At 34.3% G+C, this 13,999-nt stretch overlaps 2 protein-coding genes across 2 annotated transcripts; both read left to right on the plus strand.

Annotated features, from left to right (window-relative positions):
- The first annotated feature begins 5,126 nt into the window (after positions 1–5,126).
- Positions 5,127–6,200, plus strand: LOC125208406 (F-box/kelch-repeat protein At3g06240-like). The gene has a single exon (XM_048108017.2). It carries the CDS (start codon positions 5,127–5,129, stop codon positions 6,198–6,200), a length of 1,074 nt encoding a protein of 357 aa, XP_047963974.2.
- Positions 6,201–10,878: 4,678 nt separating this feature from the next.
- On the plus strand, positions 10,879–13,265 carry LOC125201496 (stearoyl-[acyl-carrier-protein] 9-desaturase, chloroplastic-like). Its single transcript, XM_048099639.2, has 3 exons — positions 10,879–11,003; positions 11,578–12,082; positions 12,564–13,265. The coding sequence occupies exons 1-3, from the start codon at positions 10,879–10,881 to the stop codon at positions 13,122–13,124; spliced, it is 1,191 nt and encodes a 396-aa protein (XP_047955596.1). The 3' UTR covers positions 13,125–13,265.
- The last annotated feature ends 734 nt before the right edge of the window (positions 13,266–13,999 follow it).

Consider the following 13,999-nt stretch of genomic DNA (forward strand, 5'->3'; position numbering starts at 1 on the left):
AATATTACCAAAGAAAATAGGGTAGAAAATAAATTTATTAACGAATTTAGCCCCACCCTTACTATACATGTGTCCGCCCATGACTCTGAGTGACTTGTCTTCGGGTTCGAATCACTATAGCCACAAAAACAGAAAAAACTGAAAATAGATTGTGATAGAAATATATAAGGTTCCGTCTCAAAATTAATTGGTGATAATATAAGTAGCCTATAAAATTTATATACTAGTTTCGGTTCTCCTTTGTAAAAATATGATATATTATTTGTTTTTGTAAAAATAAATTAAAATATAGGAATAAATGAAAAAATAAATTGCAAGTTCAAATCACTGCAACCATGAAAATAAATTAAAAAATACTCAAGCAAGTTTACATCACCATGGCAGCATATACCCGAAAAATTATAGTACTAAAAATAAATATTCTCCATTTCTAATATGCCTCATTTTAAGCCACACAAAATTTTAAGAAATGTAATCGAAAGTATCTAAAAAAGTTAGTGAATATGGATCTCAGTTTATATAGAGGATTAATTTTTATAATAAAATATAAATAAAAACGAATTAGTAGAACTTGAAATTCAGTATAAAAATGAGACAATGAATACAGAATTAACAAAAAAGAAAAACATAATAAATTAAAAAAGAAATAGTAAAATACACCATGAGTTCAATCATATTAACAACTGAAATAAATTGAAAAATGCAAATCAATACAAATCAAAATAAATTGAAAAATAAGTAGGTCGTTCCAATCATCACAAAATAAATAAATAAGTGTTAATAAGTAGGCGCCATATGAAGCACTATACGGAAGGAAGTGTAGATCACCGCTCTACTGGGATGAAGTTGGCGAGCGAAGGATACTTGGACCTGATGCAGTCGAAGAGATGATTAAAATTGTTCGACGAATTCGTGTGAGAATGAAGGAAGCCAAGACAGACAAAAGTCTTACGCTGATGTCCGACGGACCGACTTGCAATTTCAAGCCGGCGACAAGGTTTTTCTCAATGTATCCTCGTCGAAAGGGATAACGCGTTTTGGTGTTAAAGGAAAGTTGAAACCGCGTTTTATCGGTCCTTATAAAATTCTTGAAGAAGTAGGACCCGTAGCCTATCGATTAGCACTACCGCCAAACCTTGGGAACGTATACAACGTCTTTCATGTGTCGCAGTTGCGAAAGTACGTGTTTGACCCGAAACACGTGATTCACTACGAAGAAGTTGCTTTGAATCTGGATTTGAGTTACGAGGAGCGACCTCAGATGATCTTGGACCGTAAAGTTCAAATCTTAAGGAACAAATCTATTGCCAGCGTAAAAGTACTTTGGAGAAACCACGAATACGAGGAAGCCACGTGGGAGCTCGAGGATAAGATTTTATTTTTTGATATTTATATTGATGGTAAGTTTGGGTGTATAATGATTAATATTATACTATCAAATATTCTTTCGATGGTATACATTTAAAGCAAACCGTGTGCATATAATTGACCAAAGATTTTATTTTCATAAATACATTACCAAAGATTTTGTCAAACATTTAATTTTCATAAATACATTTCCGCTCCGAGATTATATTCAAATACAGTAAGCGAAAGATATTTTTATATTTATTTTTATTTTCAATTGTTTGTTACTCCTTGGTGACAATTGTTATTGAATTGATTATTTTAATCAAAATCATGAATTTTGATTGAAATAATCAAATTCATGATTGTTTGTTACTCGTTTAACCTATTGAGCTCAAATTCATGATTTTGATTGAAATAATCAAATTCAATAACAATTGTCACGAAGAAGGAGTAACAAACAATTGAAAATAAAAATAAAAATAAAAATAAAAATAAAAATAAAAATAAAAATATCTTTCGCTTACTGTATTTGAATATAATCCTGCGGAAATGTATTTATGAAAATTAAATGTTTGACAAAATCTTTGGTATTGTATTTATGAAAATAAATCTTTGGTCAATTATATGCACACGGTTGGCTTAAATATATACATCGAAAGAATGTTTGATAGATTTATAGATATTGATCATTATACACCCAAACTTACCATCAATATAACATCAAAAAATACCAAATATAAATATTAACAACCATAGTAAATTAAAACAAAATAAAAATATAAAAAAGAAGAACCATAACTCCAACAATTTCATCCAATATTCATACAAATAGCTAGCAATGAACAACTATGTGGTGACAGAGGTCCTCTTGCATCTTCCCGTTCAATCCCTCTTGAGATTCAGAGCTGTCTACAAATTTTGGTGTGACATCATCGATTGTACACCTTTTCGAAAACTGCACACTGATCTACATACCAACAACAATAACGACAACGACAAAGCTGATGATGCAGTGTGTCTTCAATCTACTCTTCTTGATAAGAGAGAAAGGTTGAAACTATATGTCGACAGAGCTTCTAGACAATGGGAAGTCATTAAAATCACATGACTTTCCGCCTCCCGACGTGAAACATTATATGATGGATGATCCGAATAGGCGTTTAAAGGTAGCTGGGGCGGTTAAGGGTCTAATCTGCAATTTACCTTAAAATTAGTGAAATCGGCTTCTTCTCGTTGATAATCACACTCGTTTGTAACGTTAATCAATGGTCCGCAACTTATCATTGCGATGTTATTCTACTTGTTCACGATCTTGAATTCATTGAAGTTTTATTTAGGGATTTTATTTCGAGATTACATATAGTCAAATTTCTTTGTTAGTTTTACTCCCACTGCTGGTAAAATAAGCGTCTAGTTTTTCTTTATTACTAGTAATATTTCTACGTTAAATTTATACTTAATTTTTCGTGAGGTTTATGTTATAGTATGTGGGAACACTGAATTTTGGTTCCTTGTCTTCATAGAAGAAATTTTTTTTATGAATATTATCTATTTTGCATGTTCAATTTTGACAAAAAGTACTTATAGTTGGTTTTGGTCGACACATTGAGACTCAATCCTGTAATATATGCAGATTAAAGGTTCAATTTTGTCTCATCATTTGTGACGTATATCTAAAACGGAAAAACAATGTAGACAGGCGTAGTAAAAGTTTTGATGACTGAAATATCTATTGGTAGTCGAAATTAAATGCCGATTATTCAAAAATACAGACTGCTTAATTACCCAAAAATATATATAGCCATTCAATCAACGTGTAAATTTCAGCTTGCCACGTTGATATTCTGATCTGATCATTGGAATAGTTTTCCAAGACAATTAATATAAAATAGTGAACACAAAATGGTAAACACTGTCACATTTATGGATAAATGCCTTAAACGATAAGAAAAAATCGACCCTTGCATACTGGATATGTTGGCGGTTGGGAGACTCATGGGGAGACCCATCGTTCTCATACTAAGCTTTGATGTGAAGAATGAAGTGTTTCGGACATCCACAATATCAGGTCAAGCATTTAAGTCGTTTTACATGCTTGAGATTCTTGCAAAGGATGATTGCTCGTTTGTTTTATTCGGTTTATCCGAAGTAATGATGGCGATGCTTTATGAGTCGAGAGTCGAAGAGAATGAGCTTATATGGACTCTTATGACGAATGTGGAACTCAATGATTTTTGGGATACTCCTCTTTGGAGGAGCGATGATTTTGCGGTGTTCAAGAAGCGTGATTGTGTGGTTTGGTGTTTGGTTAATTATATGAAAGAAAGGTTTTATGTGCTTTTGTATGATTGTCATGCTCGGGAATTCATCGCGCGTTTGGAGCTTCCGGCAACTTCGGCTATAGTTGAGTACGAAGGAAGCTTGATTTCACCTTAAGGGTGCTTAGAGGCGTAGGCATAATAGTCCGAATCCTGATAACAAAGTTTTAGGTTTGTTTAGTATGGGTCCTATTCTAATGCTTATAGCACCCTAATCCAAAATCAAGACTAAATCTCAACCCTTGGATTTTAAAATGAGTGGATGAGATTAAAGCTCACAAAATCTCAATAAATAGTAGACAAAATATTAACAAAAGGGTAATATCGTCATTATATTATCATATGATAATTTTAGTGAGTGTTTTTTTATATCAACATTGTGTATTACAAATATCAACAATATGACATTAGAATATCAACACAAGGATAAGAAAATATCAACACATTTTTATTGAGATTGGACATGCATAATATTGAGATTTTGCCTACAATATATTGAGATTTTTTGTTGCATTTGTTGAAAATAGCTGCTTATCAACATGTACGAAAATTGAAATATAATTTATCAAATTTCATCACCCGAACATCGTCGGAACATATGCAATTGAGATCTCGTTGGAATCCTTATTAAATTATCTTTAATTTGATATATTTTTTGCGAAAAAATAATTTAAATTGAGAGAGTTACGTAAATTGAAAGATTTGAGATGATTTTGAGGAGAGAGAAAATAGTTAGTTATAATTACTACATATAGGATTTGACATTAATACCCTTTTAATTTAATTAATAATTATTTAAATTTAAAATATATTACACTTGGCATTATATTAACCACAAGATCTTCTAATCTAATGGTTGAAAAGTGGTCTCAATTTGGGATTGATAATTAGTTAACAATTGATTACATCCCTTATTTATTAAGCTTTATTTATATTTATATTTATATTTTTATTGTTAGGCTTTGATTTGCCTGTGTTTCTGCACAAAATAGTTTGTTGGCTAAAACAAACATTGGTTCATTGATTAAAAATTTAAAAATATTGCAATTAATTACCCCACAATATTCTTTTAACAATGATGAATCCACCTTTGAGCTAGAGTTTGAAGATTGTGCTTATCATATACTATTCCACAACATTTTAAAAAATATTACAATTAATTACACCACAATATTTTTTTAACATTGATGAATCCACCTTAATCTAGAATCTTGATGATTTTGAACAATTTGTATTGTTGCAAATGATGTTTATGTATGATCTCTATTCAAGCATAAGAAATTGGTTAAACAATTATCAATATTTAACATAATAAAACTAGAATTAGGGCTAAAATTAAGTGTATGGCTCATAAAACAACCCTAACCCTAATTACCGCCGTCACTAATTATCACTCTTGAAAATGACCACCATTAAATGTCAGTATATACCTCCTTCAATTCATTCACACACATAGCCATGAACTACGATGTGTTAACACTGATATTCTTGCGTCTTCCCCTGCAATCCCTCTTGATATTGAGAACTGTCTGCAAATTGTGGTGTGACGTCATCGATTCTCAAGATTTCAGAAAACTGCACACTCAGCGGCTTGACAACTACAACGATGAATACGCGGTACATCTACAATGCTATTTTCTCCGTAATTGTAAAGAAAAATTGAAACTATGTATCGAGGTCCTAGCCAACGGGATCTCATTAAAGTCGCATGACTTGCCAGCGTTCGACATGGACTATGCAAGGGTATCAGGGTCCGTTAAGGGTCTAATCTGCGTAAGCTCTTCTCGAGCCATGCAACCGATAGCAGTATGCAATCCTTTTCTAGGTCAACTGAAGATCCTGCCACGTTCGCCCTCCTCTTCTTGTCACTCCCCTCAGTGCATCATCCGCCACCATGTTGGCGTTGGTTTCGATGAGGATTACAAAGTTGTGCAGCTGGTGTCGTGCCAACAACACCGCCGCCTCCAGGCGAACCTGTATTTGAAAAGGACGAATTCTTGGAGGGAGTTGGCTATCGATCAAGAATTGGTGATCGATGGCTCAATAATGTCATTTTTCAAGTACGGCTCGTTTGCGCACTGGAGAGGACGGTTTGGGGAGGAGAGGATCATACTGAGCTTTGATATGAAAAATGAAGTGTTTCAGACAATCACATTACCGGATGAGATGGTTGCTGCCTCGGAGTATGAGATTCTTGTATGTAATCATGCTTGTCATCCAAATGAGATATTTTCTCTATGTGTTTTAGAGAATGGGTTGAAGTTGAGGATTTATGAGTCTACAGAGGTAAGAAGTGGACTTATAAGTTGGCATCATGTGTTGACTTTGGGTTCACCTTATATAAAGGGGTGTATTCCTCCTACCTGGATAAGTGATGATGGTGTCCTTAAGCAGAATATGGGATATTGGGTGTGTTTGAAGATGTTTCCTCCAACGTTAAAATTGGATCCCGGTTTTCATTGTCGTTCGGATATCGTTGAGCATGAACGTTCGGTTATTATTGAGTATACAAAGACCTTTCTTTCACCTTAGAGATATGTTTTGTAATTTTCACATATTTTTTGAACATGATTAATTATTGTTCTGTTTTACTTATTAGGTGGGTGATACTCTTTCCTTTCCGTAGTTTTCACAGAATGTTTGTTATTTGATGTGGCTGAATCATTATTCTGCTATTCAATGGTTATTTGATGTGGTGAAGCAAATATATTATTCGGCAGTGGCGGATCAAGAACTTTTAGCTCGGGGATTGAAATAAATGGTTTGATTAATTATGCTTTATTAGAATCTTATACAAACCATATTACAAATAAGACTAAAAAGGCCCTTTTTGATCTTAAACATATGGAGATTTTTTTTGGTCCAAAACATTATTTTTTGAATTATTCGGTCCTTCACAAATAAAAACTGGTCACATTTAGTCCGAATTGGACGGAAATGGTTAAATTTAACGGTCAACGATAATTCTAATTGAATTTTGACCGGATTAATATTCAATTAACTAGCGCCACTCCTTTCTAGTTTGCCGGCACCGGCGTCGCCCTCGAATCCCGATTCCAAAACATAATCTCCGGCACACATTAATTGAATATTAATCCGGTCAAAATTCAATTAATATTCGTTGACCGTTAAATTTAACCATTTTCGTCCAATTCGGACTAAATGTGACCCGTTTTTATTTGTAAAAGACTTCAAAAGATAATGTTTTGGACCAAAATAAAAAAAAAATCTTCATATATTATAGGACCAAAAAGGTCTTTAATCTACAAATAATCAACAAAAATCGGCCGTGAGGACAAGAGTAATTAAGTCATAAACTATTATAATTATCAATCAATTAATTATTTTAAAGGTCATTGTGTTAATGAATTAAAACAATATTAAAAAAATGGGTTGGGTCTAGTCTAATCAGGTCGGATGCCACGCAAATTGTTTCGTGCACACGAGTGTGCTTCTCATTCATAAAATGAAGTTAAAAACAAATATAGTGTACGGATCTGGGTTATAAACCGTATGAATTAAAAATTAAAATATGCAACATATCATTTCCTTCAATATTCAAAAATCCTTTATTTTTATTTTTTCAGCTTCCATGTGTATCAAGATCTTAATAGGTACCTATATTTTTACTGACTTTAGGTGTGCCTGTGTGCGATTTTTCTCTCAGCAATTTGGGAATTTGAGGGTGGTGATGATGATTTTACTTTTGCCTTTATTCCAAATGGAATCAATTTCATGTTACTATTCCTGCAAACAGCGGCAGACGCAGAAATAAACAATAAACGGGAGTAGGGGCTAAATTCTCAAATTCTACCTTAAAAATAAATTTGTAGGTAACTTAGATTATTAATAGGGGCTTTTATATAATAATGTGTATAAATTTATAGGTAACTTAAAAATAATGAATCGTTCCTCAAATAAATAAGCCGACGAACTTACATTTAAGAATTGAAGGCATTAGGTATGTTGAATCGAAGGCGACGACGAAATGAGCAACCAGATCGAACCGACGGCGGAATGAGCAACCAATGGAAGTGACGACGGAGTGAATCAATGTTTATGAATGAGAATTGGTGGAGAATTCGAGTAGAAGAGGAGAACCTGTAGAGAATCGATGAAGAATTCGAGCAGAATAGGAGAATAGATGGAGAATTTGAGTAGAAGAGATGACGGGCTGAAGAAAAATTGTTCAAATGAGAGAAATTCATGTTTTACCCAGTTTTGTTTGTTAAATGACTATTTTACCCCCACCTACTTATAGTGAACCAATTCTTGTTTATAGTGAAGTAATTTTCTGGATCAAATTTGAAATCCTAAGCAGAATTTCAGCCCTTGATTTCTTAATCTTGTGGTTGAAATTTGTTCTCTAGTTATATACTTAAGGAGCACTTGCTCTATATCACTACTCTATTAATATATTTAAATTTAAGTATTTGTAATTTTTATGTTTTTAATGAAATAATTTAATATTATCTTGTATTTAAAATTTTAAAGTAAACAAAGAATAATAGTATGAATTAATATAAGTTGGTCCGGAGAGGGCGCCCATTGTGAAAATTATGATATGTTGCAGAAAAAGAGAGGAATGATGACGTTACATGAAGTTATGGCGTGAAGGAAGAGCATCCAATGTGAATGCCCCAAAGTACTACAAGACTCTGCTTCGCGAGAGATATAGTTCTATTAAGAGTTTTATATACCACGTGCATGTCGTGTTTATTTTCAATATTACGGTAGTAAGCTCAAGCTATCTTGGCAGGGGCGGAGACCGGGCGGAGGATGGCCGTTAGCGGGAATATTCCGGATCCATCGCCGGCCAAGCCCCAACTGGAGCGGTGGCTTGCCCTATGTAGTTCCGCCGTTGTGTAATGATTTTGTCCCTCCTAGTGGCGTAATAGTCAGTTGTATTTATTATACTTTATTCGTTTCTTAAAAATAGAACTCTTTTATTTTTAGTTTATTTTTAAAAATAAAACCTTTTATTTTAAGAATTTTTTTACTCTTTTTATTTGTCTGGAGTAATAAATTAATAGATACATGTCCATTAATTAAATGATTCAATTAATTAATTGAGAGGATTAGTACAATGCGAGTACATTCTGGGTACAGAGGATTAAATAATCTTTTTGGAAACTGAATTTGATTAAATAATCTTTTTGTACTCATGCATTTAATTTTATATACGATGAATATGTCTTTATATCTCTCCCTCAATTTTATTGATCAATATTTTAACACGAGTTTCTAGTGTCAATTAGAACTTGCTTTAACATCAAGAAGTTAACTTACACTCTTCCCTCTACCGCCCTAGCTTGTTATTAATTAAGAAAATAAATAGTAGGAGTACTCCTACAACTTTTAAAGCGCGATCGATGCTACTCAAATAATTATTTTGTTTTACAAATTTATACACTTGTTGGAAGAATCTAATTAATCAAAAACTGTATTTTTCAACTAATAAACATCCAAGTCCATTAGTGACTCAAACATGCCACAAGAATGATATGATAGAGAAATCAAAGTAAGAAATCAAAGTAACCATAGTTTCTTGAAAACAAAATTTGTTAATAATATGAAAATTAATTACAAACACAAATAACCCATTGTTTATAAGTGATTAAGAAACCCTAGCAATTTAAAAAGAAATAAAAAAAATACAGAAATGGAGATAAAATTCAAAATATAATAAAACAACGATTTTGCCCCTTAAACAATCTCCCGTGTCCAAATTCTATTGTACATTACGGCGCGGTGATGTCTTTGATTCCTCTGTTTGTTCTGTAAACGAATTTAAAGGTATTATGAGACTGTTAAATGCATCGTCTATTAGAACTGCATCAATTAGCCGATTCATTATTTGAGAGGTCAAGGTGACCTACGAGCACAATGTAGCTATACAGAACTAAATATCTCCATGAAAAATAGTCTCATGTTTCCATTTTGTTTTGTCCAAAAAAAAATAGTCCATCAAAAAATAAAAAAATTTCTCTTAAATTATCACCATTATATACCTACTTATTTACAACCTATGCCATACCATTTATTCACCTTTCATTTTTCTCTCTATCTCATTACCTACTTCCCTCTCTTTTCTCTCCTATTTTACCTATATTTTCTCATTCTCTCTATTATTTTATCATTATTTCATTAAAACATGTGTCGTGCACATGAGATTATTTTTGATGGATAGAGAAAGTAAATTGGTAGTACAAGATAAACTCTCAACAACTAATGCGCCAAAAATCACATTAGCATAGAAATAAACTTGAAATTCGCATGGTGCCGAAACTTGTATAACGAGCTAAGGAATTGAACTCAACAGTTCGACGACAGAGTACCCCCATCAGAAGTAAGTTAATTAAATGATTCAATTAATTCAATGCCCAAAATCCATCGTAATCCATAGCTTTTCAATGGGTTTATTTCATTAGCTCGTTTCACAAGCACCGTGAGAATTTTAAGTTATTCCGAAACTGTAGATATTTTCGGCATCATCTACTGGATTTGTGGATTTGATAATAATATAGGTTTTCAAAAATTAGGATTTTTGATAAATTCTCCCTTTGTTTGGTCATTCTTGTAGAGTAATGATACTCCCCCCGTCCCAAGAAAGTTGAGTCGTATTTTTTTAGTCCATTCCAACAAAGCTGAGTCATTTCCTTTTTTAACAAAAGACAAAACATCTAATCATTCTTACTTTATTCCATCATTTATTTTACTATCTCTCATCTCTCATCTCTCCTATTTATTTAATACTACCTCCGTCCCCCAAATTTTGACACGGTTTGACCCGACACGGGTTTTAAAAAAATGTAATGAAAAGTGTGTTGAAAAAGTTGGTGGGATGTGGGTCCTACTTTTAAAGTATTAGTTTTATAATAAAATGTGAGTAGAAATGAGTTAGTGGAATATGGGGTCCACTACCAAAAATGGTAAAAAGTGAAGTGTGTCAAACTTTCAGGGACGGACCGAAATAGTAAACTGTGTCAAAATTTGGGGGACGGAGGTAGTATAAATTTTTAATCTCCGTGCCCAAAAGTTTTGTATCAACTTTCTTAGGACAAAGGGAGTACTATAAAGGGCAATAAGGTCATTTCAGTGACACATTACACTATAAAATGATCTCAGAATTAAGTCATCTCTCATACACAAACAGCAAGAAAAACTAGCAACTAAGTCTACGCACTAATTTTCTACAAAGGAAGGAGTTATGCCGATGAAGCTGAATCTAATTAACTTTCAATCACCAAAATGGCCCTCTTTCGCTCTTCCTCCCGTCGCCGGTTGCAGGCCTCCTAAGTTCTTCATGGCTTCCGCTCTTCCTTCTCCTTCAAAGTAAGCTGAAACACTGGTTAACATTAGTTTCTAGTCCCCCCGTCCGGTAATAGGAATCCCTTTTTGCTATTTCGGTTCGTCCACCAATAAAAATTACATTTCACTTTTATAATAAATGGTAAGTTTGAACCACACTCAACTCAACTAATTCAGTCCATTCACTTTTATAGTACTATATCCGATCACAAAAATAATCTCATTTTCCTATTTTGGGTCATCCACCAAAATTAGTCCCTATCTATTTATTTAAAGTTTTTCAACTCTTTATCTCTTTGTATCTCTCTAACTTACCAATTTCGCGTTAAAATTTGTATCGTGCACTACTCGAAAAATTCTCTCTATTTTTCTATTACTTGACAAATTTTTGCACTAAAACATGCGGTGTGTGTCCATTGCTAGGACTATTTTTCGGACCGAGGTAATTTGTAAAAAATGGAACTCACATTTCATTAACTTTTACTACTGCCATGCTTCAAGTTCAAACATGTACCCATAAAAGGGACTCCTAATTGTGGAATGTGGAAGTATATGTTGCATTGTCATGACAAGTGTGTGTGTCTAAATATTTTAAAAGGGAAGTTGAGACAACGAAGAAGCCTTTCAGAGAACCCCGTGAGGCTCATGTTCGAGTCACACACTCGATGCCCCCTCACAAAATCGAGATCTTCAAATCCATAGAAGGCTGGGCTCATGACAATATCCTGGTGCACCTCAAACCGGTCGAAAAGTGTTTGCAGCCTCAGGATTTCTTGCCTGATCCGGCCTCGGATGGATTCCATGACCAGGTGAAGGAACTGAGAGAGAGAGCTAAGGAGATTCCCGACGATTATTTAGTTGTTCTGGTCGGAGATATGGTCACAGAGGAGGCCCTCCCGACGTACCAGACAATGCTCAACACCATGGACGGGTTGAGGGATGACACGGGGGTGGATGCGACTCCTTGGGCAATCTGGGCGAGGGCGTGGACTGCCGAGGAGAATAGACACGGAGACCTTCTCAATAAGTATCTTTACCTATCCGGGAGAGTAGATATGAAGCAAGTCGAGAAGACTATCCAGTATCTCATCGGCTCGGGAATGGTAACCAATATTTTATTTTGATTATCAACTTAGGTGTCCGTTCAGTTGCCATGATTACTTATGACAACTAAAGGCCATGATTAATTTTAATTTTTATTTGGTTGCATTTTTTCTCAGAAGTAAGGCCATCTTTATAACAAAGATTAGATTGCATCTCATGGCAACGTATCTAAGTCCGCCATCATAGACAAATCAGTTTATCCCATATACTCCCTACATCCCTATTAATTTGTCAACATTTGACCGGACATGGATTTTAAGAAATGTAATAGAAAGTGAGTTGAAAAAGTTGGTAGCACGTGAGTCCAACCTTTATGTGTTTTATAATAAAATGTGAGAAGGTGAATGAGTTAGTGGAATGTAGGGTCCAATTTTAAAAATAATAACAGTGAAAGGTGACAAATTAATATGAACAGCAGAAAATGGAAATAGGTGACAAATTTTCAGTAGTACGGATTCTCTGACGAGAAAACTTATGCAGGACCCGAGAGGAGAAAACAACCCGTACCTCGGATTCATCTACACGTCCTTCCAAGAAAGGGCAACGTTCGTCTCCCACGGAAACACGGCCCGACAAGCCACGAAGCACGGTGACCTCAAGTTGGCTCAAATATGCGGCATCATCGCCTCGGATGAGAAACGCCACGAAATTGCATACACCAAGATAGTCGAGAAGCTGTTCGAGATCGACCCTGACACGACCATGCTAGCTTTCGCTGACATGATGAAGAAGAAAATCTCCATGCCCGCACACTTGATGTACGATGGTCGCGATAACAACCTCTTCTACAGCTTCTCGGCTGTCGGCCAGCGCCTCGGCGTCTACACGGCAGGAGACTACGCCGACATCCTAGAGCACTTGGTTGCCACATGGAAGGTTGAAAATATAACGGGGCTATCTGTAGATGGGCAGATGGCTCAAGACTTCTTGTGTAATTTGTCTCCGAGAATCAGACGTGTCGGGGAGAGAGCTCGAAGGATGGCAAAGCAGGCGCCGAAGATCCCGTTCAGCTGGATATACGACAGAGAAGTGCAACTCTAAGCAACGAGCGAGCTCGTTAATTCGCTCTCACTTCAGCTAGCTACGATGATGGTGTGTTATTATTATTATTATTATTAAGGTTCGTCGTCATGTAATATTTTCTCTGTTCCACTAATAGTGACTCATTTTTCTTTTTTGAAATTGATATATTTTTAAAATTAAAACATTAGTATCTCTATTTCCTACACTTTGGTAGACTATCTAATGAGGATAATGGTTATGATATATATAGTCATTGTATGTGCTAGTTATATTTCTAAGTGGTGTGCTTGGTAATTTACTTAAAATTTTAAGCTATTCTATGTTTAATGCAAAAGATAGAATGACATGCTAAATTTTGTGTAAACTAAAATAAGAATAGTAATATGTATGCCCTCAAATCGAGAGTGGAAAAGATGGAGGGCAACTTAGTACTCACTCTGTTCCACCGAAGATGACTGGGTTAATTTTATAAATTGTAACATAGGTTTCACGGTAGACTTCCTCGGGCCATAAATATAACACGGGCTATGTCAATATTTTTAAATTGTAATTTGTAAATATTTGTATTTTTTATGTCTAAAATGATTAAATTAAAGACATAAATTGTGCATAAATTCTCGTATTTTAAATGCATATATTTTTATGGGTAGAGGGAAATATAAATAAATAGTTCAAATTAATATGAGAGGTGAGAGGAGGAGCATGATAGAGGACGTTCGTTGTGAAAATTGTGGTCTAATGTAGAAAAAGAGAAGAATATAACGTGTCAATAAGTTATGGCGTGGTGGGAGGCCGTCAATGTCTAAAGTACCTCAATTAATTGAGAGTGTTAAATGATTCAATTAATTGAGATTTTTTTATGCATTTAATTTCTATATATGATGCATTGAAAC

Source organism: Salvia hispanica, chromosome 2 (genome assembly GCF_029641045.1).
Source record: "Salvia hispanica isolate PSC_SH4W2 chromosome 2, Shi_PSC_v1, whole genome shotgun sequence".
Taxonomy (NCBI): domain Eukaryota; kingdom Viridiplantae; phylum Streptophyta; class Magnoliopsida; order Lamiales; family Lamiaceae; genus Salvia; species Salvia hispanica.

Bases quoted from the DNA above. Each gene is read 5' to 3' on its own strand.
- LOC125208406 (XM_048108017.2), top strand. From the start codon at position 5,127: ATGAACTACGATGTGTTAACACTGATATTCTTGCGTCTTCCCCTGCAA.
- LOC125201496 (XM_048099639.2), top strand. From the start codon at position 10,879: ATGCCGATGAAGCTGAATCTAATTAACTTTCAATCACCAAAATGGCCC. The intron at 11,004-11,577 runs GTAAGCTGAAAC...ATATTTTAAAAG, and splicing joins GCTCTTCCTTCTCCTTCAAA to GGAAGTTGAGACAACGAAGA. The intron at 12,083-12,563 runs GTAACCAATATT...AAACTTATGCAG, and splicing joins ATCTCATCGGCTCGGGAATG to GACCCGAGAGGAGAAAACAA.